The sequence below is a fragment of the Sus scrofa genome, chromosome 12 (genome assembly GCF_054392235.1).
Source record: "Sus scrofa isolate SSC_HxYL_T2T_F1_AM1 chromosome 12, Sscrofa_HxYL_maternal_Yorkshire_Landrace_v2.0, whole genome shotgun sequence".
In the NCBI taxonomy this organism is placed as follows: Eukaryota; Metazoa; Chordata; class Mammalia; order Artiodactyla; family Suidae; genus Sus; species Sus scrofa.
In genome coordinates this window covers 57,391,234-57,411,104 of record NC_139394.1, presented here as the reverse complement: position 1 = coordinate 57,411,104, position 19,871 = coordinate 57,391,234, and the positions used below count along the sequence as shown (strand labels likewise).

At 54.7% G+C, this 19,871-nt stretch overlaps 2 protein-coding genes across 14 annotated transcripts in view; one reads left to right on the top strand and one right to left on the bottom strand.

Moving 5' to 3' along the window:
- PELP1 (proline, glutamate and leucine rich protein 1) overlaps window positions 1-19,871 on the bottom strand; it is a 64,728-nt gene that overhangs the window by 44,057 nt on the left and 800 nt on the right. Inside the window, exon 1 of one of the 3 annotated variants that reach the window (XM_084985853.1) lies at window positions 19,651-19,829. The exons of the other annotated variants lie outside the window; for them this stretch is intronic. The gene's annotated coding sequence lies outside the window, so the exon portion shown is untranslated. Of the gene's footprint in view, window positions 1-19,650; window positions 19,830-19,871 lie in introns of those variants that run through there. 3 annotated transcript variants of the gene reach the window in all.
- Window positions 1,788-10,633, top strand: ARRB2 (arrestin beta 2). 11 transcript variants are annotated; one of them, XM_084985906.1, is made up of 15 exons: window positions 1,788-2,161; window positions 5,330-5,386; window positions 5,985-6,045; window positions 6,155-6,199; window positions 6,401-6,597; window positions 6,912-6,971; window positions 7,345-7,412; window positions 7,552-7,687; window positions 7,884-7,968; window positions 8,221-8,293; window positions 8,574-8,711; window positions 9,399-9,456; window positions 9,561-9,640; window positions 9,754-9,808; window positions 10,079-10,633. In XM_084985906.1, exons 1-14 carry the CDS (start codon window positions 1,802-1,804, stop codon window positions 9,794-9,796), a joined length of 1,461 nt encoding a protein of 486 aa, XP_084842032.1. In that variant the 5' UTR covers window positions 1,788-1,801; the 3' UTR covers window positions 9,797-9,808; window positions 10,079-10,633. The 11 variants fall into 11 exon arrangements, with proteins under 11 accessions (XP_084842032.1, XP_084842031.1, XP_020923457.2 ...); XM_084985905.1 differs by having other exon boundaries at window positions 9,718-9,808; XM_021067798.2 differs by having other exon boundaries at window positions 9,399-9,482.

Here is a 19,871-nt window from a genome sequence, read left to right as displayed (position 1 = left end):
GATCTGGCGTTGCTGTGGCTGTGGTATAGGCTGGAGGTACTGCTCCTATTCCATCCCTAGCTTGGGAACTTCCATATGCCAGGGGTGCAGCCTTAAAAAAGACAAAAATGAAATAAAGAAACATATGAACTGAAGTTTCAAGGACATGAAGACTGAGCTTAGAAGATGGTGATGGAACCGGGAGTGGGGAAGTAGCAGTCGGTAAGGCCTGTATTTAAACCCTAAAGATGATCTCAGAAACTGTTTTGTTGTGCATATAACTTTGTTGCACAGAAAAGTGGAGGGAGAAGAGCGATGTTCGTTCATTTGGGGAAGATAGGGGAGTATGGGAAAAGAGATGGACAAAGGTGGATGTTTTAGCTCCTTACGTCCAAGGATGTCCATCATCCATCATTCTCCCCAAGTCTGCTCAATTTTGCCCTAGAAATGACTCTTCAGCCTGGCTCCCCCTTCTCCCTTCCACTCTGCTGTTCATCATCTCCCCTTGACTGGGTTTAGTCTACAGCAGTCTTGCCTCTCTGTCTCCAACCTCCACACCGCGCAGGATTATCTTCCTATAGGAGCAATCTTATACCACTCCTTGGCTTAAAAAAAAAAAAAAAAAAAAAAACACAACAGGAGTTCCCGTCGTGGCGCAGTGGTTAACGAATCCGACTAGGAGCCATGAGGTTGCGGTTTCGGTCCCTGCCCTTGCTCAGTGGGTTCACGATCCGGCTTTGCCGTGAGCTGTGGTGTAGGTTGCAGACGCGGCTCGGATTCTGCGTTGCTGTGGCTCTGGCGTAGGCCGGTGGCTGCAGCTCCGATTCAACCCCTAGCCTAGGAACCTCCATATGCCGCAGGAGCGGCCCAAGAAATAGCAACAACAACAACAACAAAAAGACAAAAGACAAAAAAAAAAAACAAAAACAAAACCCACTACTGGATCGACCCGCCCTCCTCCAGGAGAGGCGCCCCCCCATTGCCTGCTCTACAAAACCCTTCACACTCTGTTCCACTCATCCAACCCAGTCTTATCACCCCTGCCCTCTCACCCTACAAAAACCTCAAAACAGGATGTGCCTCGCCTTTCTCTCTCTTCAGAATACCCTTTCTCAATTTCCGCCCACCCTTCAGGAAGATTATCCTCAAATGCCCCCTCCTCTGGACAGCCTGCCCTCCCTCCATTCCTCCCCCAGGAAAGGGCTGAGAGTCGCTTTGTCTTCTGAGTCATATCTCTAGTAAAGCATTCCTGGGATCATAGTACCTGTTTATGTGTCTCCTCAACCATACGAGGAAGGCAGGGGCCATGTTAATTCATTTCTGGGTCCCCATCGCCTAGCTTAGTGATTAGCGCAAAATGGGCATAGATAGATGAAATAGATGCAAGCGTGCGTGAATGGATGTTCGCTTGTTCGCTTTGATGAATGGGTGGAAAAAGGTAGGAAAGTAGCCCTGCGAAGATCAAATACCGACACTAGGGGGAGCTGACACATCACGCTAAGGAAACAGGAGGGCGGGCCAAAGAAGGAAACAAGCTCTAGGGTGAGCGGGCGAGCGGCGCGCAATAAGCGAGCATCACGCAACTGGAACCTCTCGCCCACGTGTGGATCCCCTCATCCTCCCTGCCAGACTGCTAGAGCTCATCCACCGCCCCCACCACCCCCTTCGCCTCCGCCGTCGCTGAGAAAGCAAACAAAGGGGCGGGGACCCCTGCAGGGTCCGGAATGGATAAAGCCAATCAGAGGCTCTTATTTCCTGAAGGCGGGCGCCTTCGTTTGAGGGGACCCAATCAGTGCCTAAGCGGGCGCGGAGGGGTGGAGAGATGGGCGGGAAGAGCAGAGTGCGGGGACCGCGCGCGCCGGGGAGGGGGGGTCCCTCGGCCGGGGTGGAGATGGGGGGCGGAGGGCGGCTGGAGGAGCCAATCACAGCGAGTGCCTGTGAGGAGAGGGCGGGCAGTGCCGGGGCGCGCGCGATCCGGGCTGACGCATTTGGCCTAGGCTCCCCAGGATCCGACGGGGGGGGCGGGAAGGAGGGGAGAGGGGAGTGGAGAAAGAGCGGGGGCGCGCGTGCGCAGTGGCGCGGGGAGGAGCAGGGACCTGGCAGCGGGCTCGGAGGCTGCGAGCGAGCCGCGAACCGGGCGGGCGGCGGGCGCGCGCACCATGGGGGAGAAACCGGGGACCAGGTAAGAGAGGTGGGGCTACGCGGCGGGACGTGGGTGGCGGCTCCAGACGGGTACTGGGACGGTTCCCAGACAAGGACACCGGGGAGAAAATTCAGGGGCCGGACGCCTGGGTCCCTAGGGGGCAGCCATCCGGGGCCGCACGCCTAGGTCCTCGAGGATAATGAGGGCAACGCATGCCACAGACCCTGCAAGGGGATCTCTGAGGGGATCGGGAAACCCGTATCTGGGTTCTCGAAGGGATGTGGGGGCTGGACGACTGGCTTCTCCGATGCAGGCAGCGATGCAGGGGCGGAGGAAGGAGCAGGTGGCCGGCCCCAAGGGGACTGGTATGGGCAGGCTGGATGCCAGGAGGGGGATCCCCTTAGACTCGTGCTGAGCCACTGGAGAGCCTCCTGTCCACTACCCTCCAAGCAGTCGGGCTCCCCCAACCTGTCCCAAGGGCCGGGTGGCTCCGCTTACAAACTTCTGCCTTCCCCTGGGTTGCTAGGAGCAACAGCTTCATCTTGGGGCAGCAAAGTGCCTGGCGACCCTCCCCGATCTGAGCCTTACCCCTCTTCCTGGGGGTGAGGGGAGGCAGTGTCTGCCCTGGGCACGCCATCCACTCCCCGGATGTTTTCTGTGCAATCGAGGCTCCTTCCCTCCACTGACACCTCCAGTTCTCTTTTTTGGTCTCTAGCAAAATCCACTTCCTGTTGTGACCCAACACCCCCAAGGGGGCAGGGGGTGAATGCCTGAGTCCCTGGGGAGCAGGAGCAAAAGAGGAAAAAGATTGGGGCTCTTGGCTTCTATTCAGAGAGGAACAGGAATGGTGGCCTGGTTCTGAGCTGTCACTTATTCTGCAAAACACCCTATCAGCCCCACCATTCCCCACCCATAGAGTAGGAAAACATAGATCTCTGAGCACCAAGTCGACTGATCCTGGAGAGATGATCAGAGGGCCGATTGGCGTCCTGGATTAGGGGTTAAACACAGAGAAAGGGGAAGTTGCTGACTTGAGGGAGGCCCCAGATTTCCGTTATGTGGTTCAGGGAGGGGGAAGGATGGGACCAAAGGGGGACTGCTGACTTGGCACAATTCCTCCCACCCCCATCAAATTCTGGGCCACAGGAAATGGAGAGAATAGTAGGAAGTGTGAGGGGGCATCTGCTTCGGCTCCCCACCACCACCGGGGGGCATCTCTGGTCACCCACACTCTACCTTCTTGGTCAACCTCAGTGTACAAACGCTGTTCTTCCTCAGCGTGGCAGGAGGCTGGCTGGGTTCGGCTCCAAAGGTCAGGTGCCCTGCAGCTGCTTCAAGGCATTTACCCCACAGCCACACTCCAGTTGTCCAACGGATTGTGGCTGTCACCACCCTCTGCCAGGACTCCTAATTGGAAGAAAACACTGGGCTAAAGAGGAAAACCAGAAGCAAAGGGGAGGGAGAGCTGGATGGTGCCATTGCAGTACAGCCCTCGCGTGGGGACAAGAGATGGGGTGCTTATCCTAGCTGCCACCATACCAGTGTTTGCTCTCCTTTATGGAGAGCCTCCATCCCTTTTGCCTTATGGTCTTTAGATAGATGGCCTTCTGGGAAGAAGGGGCATGGGAAGTTGTTACAGCAGAAACTGGGGTGGTGGAACTGGAAAGAGGGATGGGCCACTTGGCAGGATTTCAATTTTTAGGCCCTGGGGACCCTTCCCAGGCATCACTGCAGAGGCAGAGTGGGCTGGGAGGAGGAAGGTGGATCGGCAAGGAACAGGCCCACAAGTGGCCCGGGCACAGGGGTTGCCAGGTACCTCCCTGCCCTCCCAGCAGTGGCTGGAGTCCAGGCTTAGATTTGTTTCAGCAGCTGGAAAACAAATCCCCTTCCCTCCAACAGACATAATGGCAGTTACAGAGGGAGGACAGGATAATGGTTTAGTGATGGGAGCATCGACTGGGAGCCAGCCTGCCTCTGCTCGTACCTGAATTCCACCGTTTATATTCTCTGTGACCTTAGGCAAAATACTCGACCTCTCCTACGCCTCAGTTTCCTCACCTGTGAAACAGGAACATTAGGACCGCCGTCATGGGGTTGCTAAGAGTACTGAATGAGATAACACAACACGAGACACTTTGCCACAGTGCTGGGCGTGGACCATCCCTCCAATAAGTGTTAGCCAGCATCGTCATCTTTGTCTTATGGCTGCCATTGTGCTGGGTTTGCCGAAACCAGTAAGGCCTCAGCTGCTCACAGTCTGTCTAGGGAGACATGATACACAGCTCACTGCCCTCACACGCTATCCCACCACGGGTGAAGCCTCAACAAGGTGTGACAGCAATCCCCCCAGAATCTGGGGGGACTGACTGGAATCTAGGCTAGATCTGCTTTTTGGTTGGTTGGTTTGTTTGCCATTTCTTGGGCTGCTCCTATAGCACATGGAGGTTCCCAGGCTAGGGGTCGAATCGGAGCTGTAGTCACCGGCCTACGCCAGAGCCACAGCAACGCAGAATCCGAGCCACATCGGCGACCTACACCACAGCTCATGGCAACGCCGGATCCTTAACCCACTGAGCAAGGCCAGGGATCAAACCCACAACCTCATGGTTCCTAGTCGGATTCATTAACCACTGAGCCACGATGGGAGCTCCAAGGCTAGATCTGCTTTCTAAAGGAGATGATAGCTCAGAGGGGCCCTCAAAAACATAAGCTCTTTAAGCTGCTGAAATGGGGTCGCACTTAGGTACTGCCCATCAGAGGAACCTTTTCGGAGGCAAAGGCCAGAGCCATTGCTCTTGCAAGGACTCCAGCTCCTGTTAGAGGTGGAGACCAGGGATGGAAGGAGGGTTCGCTCTCCCACAGACACTCCTGCAACCTGCCCATTCAGGTCCCCTGCGGGGAGGTCCTCTGGGAAGAGCCTAAGTGGTTCCTGTGGCAACCCAGCGGCCAAGGCCACGGGAGGAGGGGAAGGAGTGAGGGTGGAGCTAGGGGGGTTGCCATGGGAACCCGCTTTGAGGGGCTGCCGCCGTGCTGGGACTATGAAGGACCTGTGGTTGGCTACCTTTCCTTCTGGGAAGAAGTGGGAGGGGGTAGGGCTGGGTAAAGCCCAGAGGCCTCCAGGCAAGAAGCTCGGGGGAGCTTTGCTTCTCAGGCTGGGGAGGGACAAGGTCCTGGCACCAGGGTCCCTGCTGAGTCTGAGGGAGGCAGTGGGGTTTCCCTTTCTGTTTTGTTAGGGTCTTCAAGAAGTCGAGTCCTAACTGCAAGGTGAGTCTCCCAACCCTCCCAAAGCCGGGCCTGCCCCTAGCCGATCCCCAACCCCCGGCTCCCCACTTCCTGTGACAGCTAAGCGCCCACTTCCTTCCCTCCTGAAGCCCCTAGCTGCAGAGGCCTGAGCCAGCCACAGGGCTGGGTGGGGACAGGCTTGGGTCCCTAAGCAAGACCAGGGGGAAGGGCCAGAAGCCCAAGCCTGGAGCCCTCTTGGGAGCCAACCCACCATTCCCGGGGGCTAGGGACAGATACCATGGCCCCAGGCTATGGCCCCTGTATCCCAGAGGTCCTTGGCATCGGTGAGGCTCTCTGCCTGCCTAGGGCCTGGTCCTCCTGGACCCATACACACACACAAACACCCGACTTGTGGGCAGAGGTGTGAAAAGTTATCAGAGAGCTGTTACAAACCTCCAGGTTGGGTGGTCTGGGAGGCCCCACCACTCTCCTCTTCCAGCCCTACTGGGAGGAAACCAGGAGAAACTCCTTCCAGATACCCCAGCCTGGGAAGGCCAGGGGCAGGGCAGCCACTTCTGAGGGCTCTGCAGCCCTGCCCCCCTCCTACCCAACCTTCCCTGTGCCCCCTCTGCATCCTCAGCTCACTGTGTACCTGGGCAAGCGGGACTTTGTAGATCACCTGGATAAAGTGGATCCTGTGGGTAAGTGTGCTCAGAAAGTCCTCGTGTCCCCGGGAGGGGAAGAAGCTCCTGGGCCCGGGGATGGAGGAGAGGCCCCGACAGGGACTCAGCTCCTGTGTCCCCTTCCCAGATGGCGTGGTGCTTGTGGACCCTGACTACTTGAAGGACCGCAAAGGTACTGGCCCCGAGTCCAGGGGCCCAAGGGCCGGGAGGAGGGCGGGGAAATGAAACAGGCTGGCCTCTCCAGGGGCCCCAGGGAGATGGGAGGGCCGGGGCGGAAGCCAGAGGTAGGAATGCGGGCAGGTTTCATGCTGCCGAGGAGGGAGCAGCTGCCACTCAGGACCCCTGACCGCCCCACCTCGCCCTCTCTTGCCAGTGTTTGTGACCCTCACCTGCGCCTTCCGCTATGGCCGCGAAGACCTGGATGTGCTGGGCTTGTCCTTCCGCAAAGACCTGTTCATCGCCACCTACCAGGCCTTCCCGCCGATGCCCAACCCGCCCCGGCCCCCCACCCGGCTGCAGGACCGGCTGCTGAGGAAGCTGGGCCAGCACGCCCACCCCTTTTTTTTCACAGTGAGGATGCCCCCACACACACCCCCTGCAGAGCAAGGGCTCTGGGACTGTGTTTGGGGGGTGAGGCACCTGCTCCAGGCAGGTCTGGAAGAAACAGGGAGGAGAGACCCCAGATCCCCGTCCTTGAGGGTCGCCTTGCACACAGGAAGCTCTTGCCTCTCTGCCTTCCTCCCCCCTCCCCCCGGTGGAGGGGGCCCTTCCTGTGTCCTTTCTCATCCCCAGGGGTCCTTCTCCAGCCTCTTAAGTTGAGATTGGGAGGAAGATTTCGGGGGGCTTTCGGGAAGGACTGAAGCCTCTCCTTTCCTCCGCCACAGATACCCCAGAACCTGCCCTGCTCCGTCACCCTGCAGCCAGGCCCAGAGGACACAGGGAAGGTACGGGAGGAACAGGGTCCTAGGGGCACACTTGGGGGGGGATGGGCCCTGAGAAGTCCAGGTGGGGCTAAGGGTAGGAAAATGTCCCTGGGAGCAGTGGGCACGTGCAAGGAATGGTCACTGCGCATGTGGGACACTGCCTCCTGCTCATGACCTGCACACAGCGGCGTATGGGGGCTCGCCTCGCACAGCCAGGTCCGACCTCTGCCGGGTGCCGGGCCTCGCGGAGACAGAGGAGGAAGACCTGGGCCCTGCACGCCTCAGAGCATGATGGGGCAAGAGTGGCTGCCCAAGACGAAGGCAGCGGGAAGGAAGGGAGTGGTGGTGGCGGCAGGGGCTTGTGTAAGATGTGACCTTTTCTCCCCCTCTCAAGGCCTGCGGGGTGGACTTTGAGATTCGAGCCTTCTGTGCCAAATCGGTAGAAGAGAAAAGCCACAAAAGGTGAGGAAAGCACCCCCCCCCCCTTGGGTCTGACCATAACCTCCCAGCTCCCAGGCCTGGTTGGAGGTGAGAAGTGAGGGGTGAGAACTCGGCCACGGCCACGTCTGGAGTCTGTCTGACCCCTCCTCCCTGCCCCCAGGAACTCTGTGCGGCTGGTGATCCGAAAGGTGCAGTTTGCCCCCGAGAAACCCGGCCCCCAGCCTTCAGCTGAAACCACACGCCACTTCCTCATGTCTGACCGGTCCCTGCACCTCGAGGCGTCCCTGGACAAGGAGGTGGGGGGGGCGACAGGGTGCTGCAGTGCAGGCCAGACCCTGGGGAGGGGCGCTTCTAAAGGAGGCTGCCTTCCTTGCAGGGGTGGGCTTGGCTTTAGATGGAGGAGGCCCAGCACTGGGTGTGTGTTTGCGGGAGGTGGGGGCGCAGTAATAACAGGACCAGTGAAGAGACATCAATTAACTTTCCCCCCAAAAGCTGTACTACCATGGGGAGCCCCTCAATGTCAACGTCCACGTCACCAACAACTCCACCAAGACTGTCAAGAAGATCAAAGTCTCTGGTAGGAGGTGGGGGTTGGAAAATTGCCTGAAGGGAGGGAGTTTCAGCCACAGGACATACCCCAGGGCTGGAGACCCCGGGGGGCTCAAGGAATGCAGGCTGTCCCAGGATGGGGGGGTGGGGGGCACATGTCCTCAGGCAGGGATGCTAAAGGGCCAGGACCTGGGGTCCTTGCGGGGGGGGTGGGGGGGGGCTGGAGTTGGGTGGGCTGCTGTCTACACTCCATGCAGAGCTGCTTGGCCCCGCCCCACAGTGAGACAGTACGCGGACATCTGCCTCTTCAGCACGGCCCAGTACAAGTGCCCCGTGGCTCAGCTCGAACAAGAGTGAGTAGCAGAAGAGCCCTGGGTCCCCCTGGTCAGGGGGGAAGAGGGGCCCCGGAGTGTGAGGAAGGCGGGAGTCCTTCCCCGCTGTCTCCGCTTCCAAGCACATTCCCTCCCGTTGGGGGCTCTGAGCCGCTCATGTTCTGGAGCGGGTTGAGCCCGTGACCCAAGGCCAAAGGGAGAAGGGGCCGGTGATGGGGCAGAAGCCGCTTGGGGGTGGGAGCCACCCCCTCCGCCCGCCTGGCCCTTCCCAGAGTTTCCTTCTCGTGTCCCCCTGCCCCAGTGACCAGGTGTCGCCCAGTTCCACGTTCTGTAAGGTGTACACCATAACCCCCCTGCTCAGCGACAACCGAGAGAAGCGCGGTCTCGCCCTGGACGGGAAGCTCAAGCATGAGGACACCAACCTGGCGTCCAGCACCATGTGAGGGGACAAGGGGGTGGGGGTGGGGGGGTCCTACAGCACAGGAGACACTCATTCCGTGCCAGCCGTGTGCCAGGCTCTGTCCCCGGGGCCACGGCCCCATCAGGGAGCAGAACAGACCCAAAAGATCTCTTACGTTCTCAGGGAGGAGGCCAGGCAAACCAGATAAATGGCAAAATATACAGCATGTTTAGTGCCAGCTGTTGAGAAAAAGGCAGGCAGAGAAGGGAGGTATCAAGGGGGGGGTGACTTTACAGAGGGTGGCCAGAAAAGGCAAAATCCAGAGGCGACTTGGAGTAAGGACACAAAGGCAGCAGGGCTGCAGAGGTGTCAGGCGAGAGGGCCCCTGTCTTTGGAGCAGGTACAGTTGCACAGAGTGGGGGCGGATTTCACCCCCGGGCCCTGCGCCCTGTGCCTGACCACACACGGCAGGCCAGCGTGGGAGCAGGAGGTGCGGTCAGAGGGCTGAGGGAAAGCAGGTCAGTGCAGGGCTGATGGGTCCCAAGGACGTGGGCTGTGACCGAGAGAGCGAGACGAAGATGGATGGGGTACGTTACAGGGCAACAGCCCGTGCTGCTGGAGCCGGGGATTCCTGCTCAGAATCCCCGTGGAGGCCCCCAGGGTGGGCTAGGGTGCGAGGAGGCCGTGGGCTCTGGTCCAACTCCTCCCCCCGCCTCCCCCCCGCAGCGTGAAGGAGGGTGCCAACAAGGAGGTGCTGGGAATCCTCGTGTCCTACAGGGTCAAGGTGAAGCTGGTGGTGTCTCGAGGCGGGTGAGTGCTGCGGGTGGGAGCCTGGGGGTCGGGGGCTCTGCACGGGCCTCTCTTCATGCCGCCTCTCCCCCCCCTCAGAGATGTCTCCGTGGAGCTGCCTTTTGTTCTCATGCACCCCAAGCCCCAGGAGCACATCACCCTCCCCAGACCCCAGTCAGGTGAGCCTGCCACCCGCCCCAGCCCCCAGAGAGCGGGCCCGAAGCAGGGCCAGTGGAGACAAGGCGGGTCCTTTCAGCACCCACCCACCCCCCCTCCTTCCTTCTCCCCTCAGCTGCGCCAGAAACAGACGTCCCGGTGGACACCAACCTCATTGAATTTGATACCAAGTAAGACACGCCTCGGCCCCAGCTCTGACGCCCCTTGGTCGGAGATGCCTTACATTCACATCTACCCATTTTTTCCTCTTGTGGGGGGGGGTGGTCGAAGCATCCAAGCGAGATGAGGCAGCCTTGCGAGCTGCCCATGGCCACCTCTTCCGGGTCCCTTCCTGCCAACACCTCCAGTCCCATTGCTGCTCTAACGCCTCTGTCTCTGGGGGGGTGGGGGTGGAGAAGAGGGTCAGGAGCCCTCGCCTCACCCCCTCCCTCCACACCAAGCTATGCCACGGACGACGACATCGTGTTCGAGGACTTTGCCCGGCTCCGGCTGAAGGGGATGAAGGACGAGGACGGCGAAGACCAGTTCTGCTAGGCGGCGGCGGCAGCGGGGGGCGGCTGGCAGAAGGGAGTGGATGGTGCTGGGAGAGGGAGGGGCAGGACCGAGACCCCGCTGGCACCGGGGGCTCCAGCCTCTCTTCCCCTGCCCTCCCCTCTCCCTGGGTGGCTGCCGCGACCAGCCCGCCTCCCCCTCCCCACCAGAGACGCACTGGACCCATCTCTTGGGGAACATGGGCATTAATCTTTCCACGACAGCTGGGCTTCCCCAACCCCGCAGCGGGTGGCACGCTGTGTTCATACCTAAGTTTTGTGGAGGGGCCACTGGAGAGGCGTGACAGCAGGGAAAGGGGGAGGACGAGCTCCCACATTCAACCTCACCCCGACACCCCTGCCTGTCACCACCTCTGCCTCCCATTCCTTCAGGATGAGACCCTCTGGGGGGCAAGGCCACTTTGTTTCTGAGGCTAAAGAAGAAAATAAACCTTTTAATAGGCACGCGCGTGTGTGTGTTTTCTACGGCACGTTTAAGGAGGACTTCGTGTGCTCGTCCACGACTGTCCATTGTGCCCCATCCCTTCTCTGTCCCCACATGTCACCAGGCCCCCAGGCTGTCAGTACACGTTTCCTGAATGGCTGAGCTGTACCTGAGTTCCACGGTAAACATGGAAACTTGATGTGGTCAGTCCAAACTCAAGGGCACAATGTGGTAGAGCCACAAAGTAAACTCATTCATTCACAGAGGGAGTAATAGCTCACGTTCCTGCAGATGGGATGCTCTTGGGACTGGGCAGGGCAGGCCCTTCCCCGTCGCGGCTGACACACATGACTGCGTGGTGACTTGTGACCGAGTGTTTGTTTCCACTGCTCCTTCTGGTCGATCAAGCGGTCCATTCCTGGGGCTTGGTGGAACCGCAGCTGCGGGCCTCAGCGGCAGAAGCCACCTGGCAGACACCTCCCAGGAGCCTGGTCCTTAGACTGCACACAGAAGCCAAAGCTCTGGGCAGCCGAAGGCAGTGGTGCTGCTGTGGACAAGTCCAAGACACTACGTCCTACGCTGCTCCTCTAGTTCATCAGGGACTCCCAGAGGCTTGGCTGAAGCCCCAGACTGGGCTGGCAGGAGTCGAGCGCTACTCCGCTGGCACGCGCACCCCCACCACCGGCTCCACTCCTGCAGGGCACCCTCTCCCCTTTTCCTCCTAAGGCTCATTCATTCCCTCCATGAACAATCCTGATTTAAATCCCTATCATGTGCCAGGCGTAGTATAGGGATGGCAGTGACCAAAGCAAACATGAAGTCATGACACTATCGCTCCAAAACAGAAGGCCAGGAGCTAGGGGATTCTGACCCAGGCTGGAGGTGGTGACCGTCGGGCAGATGAGGAGTCCCAGCACCCCGGCAAGAGGAATAGCACGCGGGAAGGCAGCAAAGAACGGAGCACGTTTCAGACACCGAAAGAGGCCAGAGTGACTGGGACGCAGACAGCCGGAGGCAAAGCAGTTCCTGGTGAGGCAGATGGGGCAGCTCCTACAGGCCTTCTGTCTCTGTTACAGCCCATGACATCTAATTAAGTCACGATTTACCCACAGGCTTTAAATGCTGTCAAAATGCCAATGACCTCACTCACCTCTCCACCCAGCAGCCTCCCCTGCAGGCCTTGGTCTTCACCATGTGGCGGGACCATCCTTGACCTCTGAGCTCCTGGCGCAGGGATCTCAAACTCTTCCAAGTGAATCAGAATCCTCTGGGGCACATGATAAAGACGCAAGGTCCCAGGCTTCCACCTTCCCCGATTCCAATTCGGTAGGTCCAAGGCAGAATCCATGACTCAGGATTTTGAATTAACACACACTTGAGAAACAATGCCTTCTTTCTTTTAGCTTTTCACACTTTTAATGTGTGGAAGAAAGTAAGATGTGCACACGGTTTTAAAAAAGAAAAAAAATCCAAACAGTAGAGAGTGGGAGTTCTCTTGTGGTGCAGGGAGTTAAGGATCCAACGTGGTCACTGCGGCGGCTTGGGTTGCTGCTGTGGTGCGGTCGAGGCCTGGCCCGGAACTCTCATATGCTACAGGTGTGGCCAAAAAAAAAAAAAAAAAAAAAACAGTAGAGAGTGAACAGAAGCCTCCCTCCTGCCCTTGATTCTCAGCCTCCCATTTCTCATTCCCAGAGGCAAACACCATCATCACATCCTTATTACTCTTCCAAAGACATTCTTCAGACACAGTCAGACACATGCATTTGGACATATATTTCCCCTACCTTAAATGTAGGTAGTTCTTGGACACCTTGCTGTTTTCCCTTAATGATGGAGCTGGGAGAAGTTTCCTTTACCAATACACAGAGATCTACCTCATTCTTCTAAAGAGGTGCACAGCCTTCCGTCGCCTAGCTACCATTGCTTTTTACCAGTTTTCTACCAATGAATACAAAGGACATCCATTCTTGCTAATTCAAACAGCATCACAACAAGTATCCCTGAGACTAGGTTCTCTGGCACAGGCAAAGTATATCTGTAGGGTCAATTCTTTTTCTTTTTTTTTTCTTTTTTTTTTTTTTTTTTTTGGTCTTTTTAGGGCCACACCCACAGCATATGGAAGGTCCCAGGCTAGGGGTCCAATAGGAGCTGTAGCCGCCAGCCTACGCCAGAGCCACAGCAACTCAGAATCCAAGCCAAGTCACATCTGCAACCTAGATCACAGCTCACAGCAAAGCCAGATCCTTAACCCACTGAGAGGGGACAGGGATCGAACCCCAGTCCTCACTGATGCTAGTCGGGTTCACTAACCACTGAGCCACGATGGGAACCCCTGAAGGGTCAATTTCTAAAAGCAGAATTGGTGGGTCAAAGAGGGTGAGCATCTTTTTGATCACGGCCAATCAAGCAAGTGACATGTGGTAGGATCCTAGTTCTAATCTGCATCTCTTTGATTATGAATGAGGATGAACCCAATTTATTGGGATGATGTTTTTCTTAATGCACCCTAAAAACTCTTTACATAGTAAAGAAATTAGCCCTTTGTCATATATTTTGCAAATATTTTTCCCAGTTTATCTTCTGAATTTATTTTTTCCTTTTAATGAGATATAACCCATATAAAGTGAACCATTTTAAGTGGACAACTGAGTGGCATTTAGTACATGCACAATGGTGTGCAATCATTTCTAGTTTCAAAGTATTTTTAATAATTCATAATTTAAAAATTTTTTTAAATTAAAAAAATTTAATATATAGTCAATTTTAATCACTTTTTTTAAAGGCTTCTTGTTTCATTCTTGGCCACACCCCTGGACGATCCTGGGCCAGGGATCAAATCTGAGCCACAGGAGTTCCTGTCGTGGCTTAATGGAAATGAATCTGACTAGCATCCATGAGGACTCGGGTTCAATCCCTGGCCTCCCTCAGTGGGTTAAGGATCCAGCGTTGCCGTAAGCTGTGGTGTAGGCCGGAGATGCGGCTTGGATCTGGTGTGGCTGTGGCTGTGGCGTAGGCCCGTGGCGACAGCTCCAATTCAACCCCTACCCTGGGGACATCCAGGTGTGGCCCTAAAAAAACAACGACAACAAAATCTGAGCCCCAGCTGTGATCTGCGCCACGGCTGTGGCAAGGCCAGATCTTTAACCCACTGGGCCACAGCTAGAACTCCTAGGCGTCTTGATTTTTGTCATGAAGCTCTTGGCCTTTCTGTTTTTTTCACAATTTAACACCCCCTTTTCTCTCCAGACTAAACGTCAAGATCATCATCTCACACACTCTCTCATCAGCACCTTCAGCTACTCCTTTCTACAAACCCTGCCCTCAAACTCCACCCTTGGCGCTGTCCAACTGCCACCTGCCCTTCCCTGAACAGGGCCGCCGAGCCCTGCCAGAGAAAAACCACACCGCCCTAGTTACAAATCCATTCAACGTTTCTCTTTTCTTTTTTCGGGTCGCACCTGCCACATGTGGGAAGTTCCTGGACTAGCAGTCAAATTGGAGCCACAGCTGCAGCCTGTGCCACAGTATGAAGCTACACCAGATGCTTAACCCAGTGAGCGAGGCCAGGGATTGAACCCACATCCTCACGGACACTAGGTCCAGTCCTTCACCCACTGAGCCACAAGGAAACTCCATTCAACAAGTATTTTTTTAACACATCTTAGGTGCCCACACCATGCTAGGCACCGGGGACAGATCTGGGCCACTACAAACTTACGGCCTCTAAGCTCAGCCAGGCCCTCGGCACCCCGTACCCCCTCCAAATCCCTGGTCACATCCTTCTCCTGCTCCCATCCAACTCACTGGTTTTCCAACCTTCCTCACGTTCAGAGTGGCTTCTCCTCCTGTCCTTCACAGACAGGAGGCCAGGCGGGGGGGAACGATTGCAATCCCCACCTGCTACTGCCATGGACACCACTCCTCCTCCACGGCCAAGGTTAAGCCGCCTTCTCCAGCTCCAAGCGAATCCCTCCACCTGCGCTCAGATCGCGCCCCTCCCACCTCCCCTGAGACCTTGATTCATCAGACCGCCCCCATCCCCTCAACCTCTGCCTCCTTCTCCTGGTCCTTCCTCCATGGTAAATAAACCCACGCAAGCCTCTCCCATTAACTGAAGAAAGGGAGCGAGGGAGGGAGGGAAAGGGAGGGAGAGAGGAAAGGAAGCAAAGGGAAACACTCCTCCACGCTCAGGGCTCTTCCACAGTAAAGTGCTTCTCTACTTTCATGCTTCTCTCTCTTTTCGTGAGTATTTAATTTTTATGTTCAAAGTTGTATATCCACATGGTTTAAGGCGACAGATAGGACTACAAGGCTACTGCGATAAAACGGAAACCCCTTCCCTCTCAATTTCCTTCTCCCCAGAGGCAACTACTTACACCTGCTTTAGGGCTTTCTTTTGCTGTTTGCCTCCACATCTCTAAGCGACATGCTTATTTTGCTACTTCGGGTTTTCTGTTTTAAGCACTGTCCACCGGCTTCCCGCCATATAAGTTCATGAAGCCTGAGTCCCCTTTCACTTCCGTCCCCCACCATGGGACGCCTCCATCCTGTCCCCACATCCCACACTCCCAAGAGAATTCTTTCTTTTTTTCTTTCTTTTTTTTTTTTTTTTGCCTTTTCTAGGCCCGATCCCGAGGCATATGTAGGTTCCCAGGCGAGGGGTCTAATCAGAGCTGTAGCTACCGGCCACAGCCACAGCCACAGCCACAGCAATGAGGGATCCAAGCCACGTCTGACACCTACACCACAGCTCACCGCATGACTGGAGATGCACAATATCCCTCCCAGCAGGACTGAAACTTAAGGTCTTGCTGCTCAAAGTGATGGCGACAGGTGCCCTTCGAGAAAGCTCTCAACTTCAGAGTCCAGGGTCCTCAGGTGTGATTTCTTTCTTTTCCTTTTTTTTTTTTTTGTCTTTTTGCCTTTTCTAGGGCAGCTTTCTGCAGAATATGGAAGTTCCCAGGCTAGGGGTCTAATTGGAGCTGTAGCCGCCAGCCTCCGCCACAGCCATAGCAACGCGGGATCCGAGTGGCATCTGCGACTATACCACAGCTCATGGCAATGCCAGATCCTTAACCCACTGAGCAAGGCCAGGGATCAAACCCGAAACCTCATGGTTCCTGGTGGGATTCGTTAACCACCGCACCACGACAGGAACTCCCCAAGAGAATTCTACAAATCAAGGTTAGAGCAACATTCAGGATTCACTGCAAATGTTATCCATAGCCTGTCCTGTAGTATATTATGAGTACCCCTTTTTAAAAAAATTTTTTTTATTTTTAGGGCCGCATCTGTGGCATATGGAATTGCCCAGGCTAGGGGTGGAACCCGAGCTACAGCTGCCAACATACCCTACAGCCACAGCCACTCAAGATCCTAGCCACATCTGCGATCTACACAACAGCTCATGGCAACGCCGGATCCTTAACCCACTGAGCAAGACCAGAGACCGAACCTGCATCCTCATGGATACTAACAGTCAGATTCATTTCTGCCACACCACAAAAGGAACTCTCACCCTTCTCTTCTTATAAAACTGTTTTCCCTGAATAACTGTCATTTTTAAATTTGCTTACTTTCTGAACCTGTCACTAAATTGGCCCTATACTCTCCTCCAAAAGTCCACATATCCTCTCAATTCATTTTATTTTAAAATGTCATCTTTTTCACCTCCTTGAAGAAATCTCCCCAGGAGCCTTTTTTTTTTTTTTTTTTGTCTTTTTAGGGCCGCATCTATGGCACATCGAGGTTCCCAGGCTAAGGGTCCAATCAGAGCCGTAGCTGCTGGCCTACGCCACAGCCACAGCAACACCAGATCCAAGCTGCATCTTCGACCTATACCACAGCTCACGGCAACGCCAGATCCTTAATCCACTGAGCGAGGCCGGGGATGGAATCCACATCCTCCTGGAGGCTAGTCGGGCTAACCGCTGAGCCATGACGGGAACTCCCCACAACCCAGATTTGACACTGCAGGTGGCAATGCCGCGAGCAGCATTTCTCACCGTTCACTGTGCGTACAGATCGCCTGGGGATCTTCAAACTCAGAGACTGACTCAGTGGCTCTGTGGTGGGGCCTGAGATTCTGCATTTCTAACAAGCCTCTAGGTAATGCCAGTGCTGCCGGTGGGCAGACCATACTTTTGCGCATAAGACCCTAAAGGATGGCAGAGCTGCACTGCAAGCCTTGGTCTGTGTGTGATCTGTGCAGCACACTGGACCTGCGAAAAAAAATTAAGTTCTATTGTGTCGGGTCACTGCACTGCAGGCCTTCGCCCCAGCACAGCTGGAGTAGAGAATGCCAGACTGGAAATCACTTTTCCCCAACACAGACAGACACCGCTGCACTGTCTTCCGGGGTGGAGAGGTACTATTCAGAGGCCCAGCACCATTGTGGTGGCTGACCTGTAGCATGTGGTTTTGTTTTCTCTCTGGACGCTTCTGAAAGACCTTTTTCTTTAAGCCTAGGGCTCTGATATTTCATGATGGGCCTTGATGCTGGCCACTTAATGGGCCCTTTTCATCTGGAAGCACGAGTCCTTTCTTCTCCTTTCTCGGTTCTCTTCTTAGAGAATTTAAGCCCCTGGACTGATTCTCTAATTTTCTCACCTCCTCTTTCCTATATGTCTTATCTCTTTTCTTTTGCTTTACTTGCTGGGAGCGTGCTCCAATTTCTCTTTCAACCCTTTTACTCAATTTTTCATTCCTTCCCTCACGTTTGTTTGTTTGTTTTCTCTTTCTTTGTAGGGCCGCACCTGCAGCATATGGAAGTTCCCAGGCTGGGGGTCAAATCGAAGTTGCAGCTGCCGGCCTACACGAGAGCCACAGCAACACCAGATCTGAGCCACATCTTTGACCTGCACCACAGCTTGTGGCAATGCCAGATCCTAACCCCTGTGAGCAAGGTCAGGGATCAAACCAGCATCGAACCCGATACTAGTCGGGTTCTTCACCCACTGAGGCACAACGGGGACTCCCCTCATGGTTTTAAGTGTGGTTTGCTGTTGTTCTCTCCTTTTTCAACCACACCCTCGGCCTATGGAAATTCCTGGGCCAGGGAATGAAATCAAGCTCTAGCTTCAACAAACCTGGGCCACAGCCGCAGTAATGCCAGATCCTTAACCCAATGCACTGGGCAGGGAATCGAACCGGCACCTCCACAGAGACAAGCCAGATCATTAACCCGCTATACCACAGTGGGAACTCCTCAAGTGTGTTTTTCTTTTTTTTTTAATTCAAGCCTTTATTATAGTACCTGTTATCTAAGAGTGTCAATGCCCCCCCCCCCAAGCTTTTCTTAGGCAAGAAATAGATTTATCAAGGTAGAATGTTTATGACAGATGCAAGCGGGCAGGCAAGGAGGCTCTGCTCCTTCCCTTAAGTTTTGTTTTGTTTTATTTTTGTTTTTGTCTTTTCTAGGGCCGCACTCGCGGCATATGGAGGTTCCCAAGCTAGGGGTCGAATCGGACCTGTAGCCACCGGCCTACACCAGAGCCATAGCAACGCAGGATTCATGCCACATCAGTGACCTACACCACAGCTCACGGCAACGCCGGATCCTTAACCCACAGAGCAAGGCCAGGGATCGAACCCGCAACCTCATGGTTCCTAGTCAGATTCATTAACCACCGAGCCATGACAGGAACTCCCCTTAAGTTTTAATCTATATTATTTAAGGGGTTATTTGCTGTTGTTGTTTCTTCCTGTTTATTTTGGCCTCTGCCTTTCATGTTAGAAAGTTTCATCAAATCCTTTGTCTTATGTCTGCTCATTTTTAAGGGTGAGGGGCTAAGAGGGTGATTAGATCTATGGACACAGTTGGGACTTATCAACTATAGGTTTCACTATGGGGCAAACCGGCTAACTGCCTGGAGAACCGCTGACGTTACGCTTGGGTCTTTTCTCTGAATAGTCAAATTCTCCCGATGAGAGTCTTCTAGTCTCTTACATAGAAGGTATAAGTCTGGTTTCCAGAGTTCTAGAAACTACCACTAGTTAAACTTTCACTTAATCTCTGTTTTCAACACACTCGGGCCCAGGTGCCCTCCATGCCAAAGACTCTCTGTCTTCCAACTCCAACAAAGAAACTTCCAGCAATCTGATGAGTAGTGTCCAAGATATATGAAGTAAAGGAGGGGATGGGGGGGGGGCGTCTAACTACTTCAAATTATCCTCCTAATTTTAATACTACCTACAGCCCAGATATACTGCTGTGTGCCACCGATTTAAGGGTACATCAGGCTGGTTCTAAGCTTTCTTCACTGCTGGCTTAGTTACCACTTCACTGACAAGTCAGTTACCATGTACCCTTCTGCCTTCCGATTTCTATCTAAAGCTTTGCTATTAACTCCTCTCTCTTTCTCCTGGACCCCTTTATAAAATCCCCTTATTGCTATTTTATTAGGATTTAAGAAAGAAGTGAAGTTTAACTGAAAGTCTCCCATTCGTTTGCTCACCCTGTGCAAACTGGCTTCATTCTCAATTTTCCATAAACTTTCGAGATTGATCTTTCTTAAAAGGTAAAGCTGGTCAGAGCACCCTTCTTGAAAATCCTTCAAAGGCTCCAAATGCCTTCAAAATAAAGTCAGGATTCCTTAGCCTGCAAGCTGTTTCCCGATGTGGCTCCCCAGCCCAGTCTCCCCATCACACCTCCCCACCACCACACTCATTCACCCTAAACTGAACGCCCTACTTAATGTTCCAGCCCCCTTCACAGCACCTCGCGCTTGCCTGGGCTTTTCCGTCATCCACTTCAACCTCTCACGCACCGGTTAAGCCTTAAGACTCCGTAAAAGCAGCATTTCCTTCCAGAATCCTTTCTCTGTATTCCTAGAGATACACCCTTGGGCGTATCTCTAATAAAACACCTATCCCACTGTCACGTTAAGCGTCCACCTCATTCAGCTCTGTAGCCAGGGTCAACCCCATAATAGGCAGAGAGGGAAAATGGACCAACTTTTCTCAGAATATACTGACAGTCTGTTTCAGCTGGGCTCCAGAAGTGGGGGAAGCGCTAGGGCGAATAAGGACCACTCACCAAGTTCAGTTTTCCCCAGGTCCCGATAGGTGGCGGAGTGGGATAGGCAGACAGAGGGTCCACGGCTGCGCAGTCTGGAATACCCCAGAGCTCCCACCCTCATCACCTACCACCCAGAAGACGCTCAGTAAATTCTTGTAGAAGAAATTAAACACAGACCACAAGGCAGTGTGAAAGTGGACAGCTTCGAATGGCCTCAGGCTGGGGAATATCTCGATTCT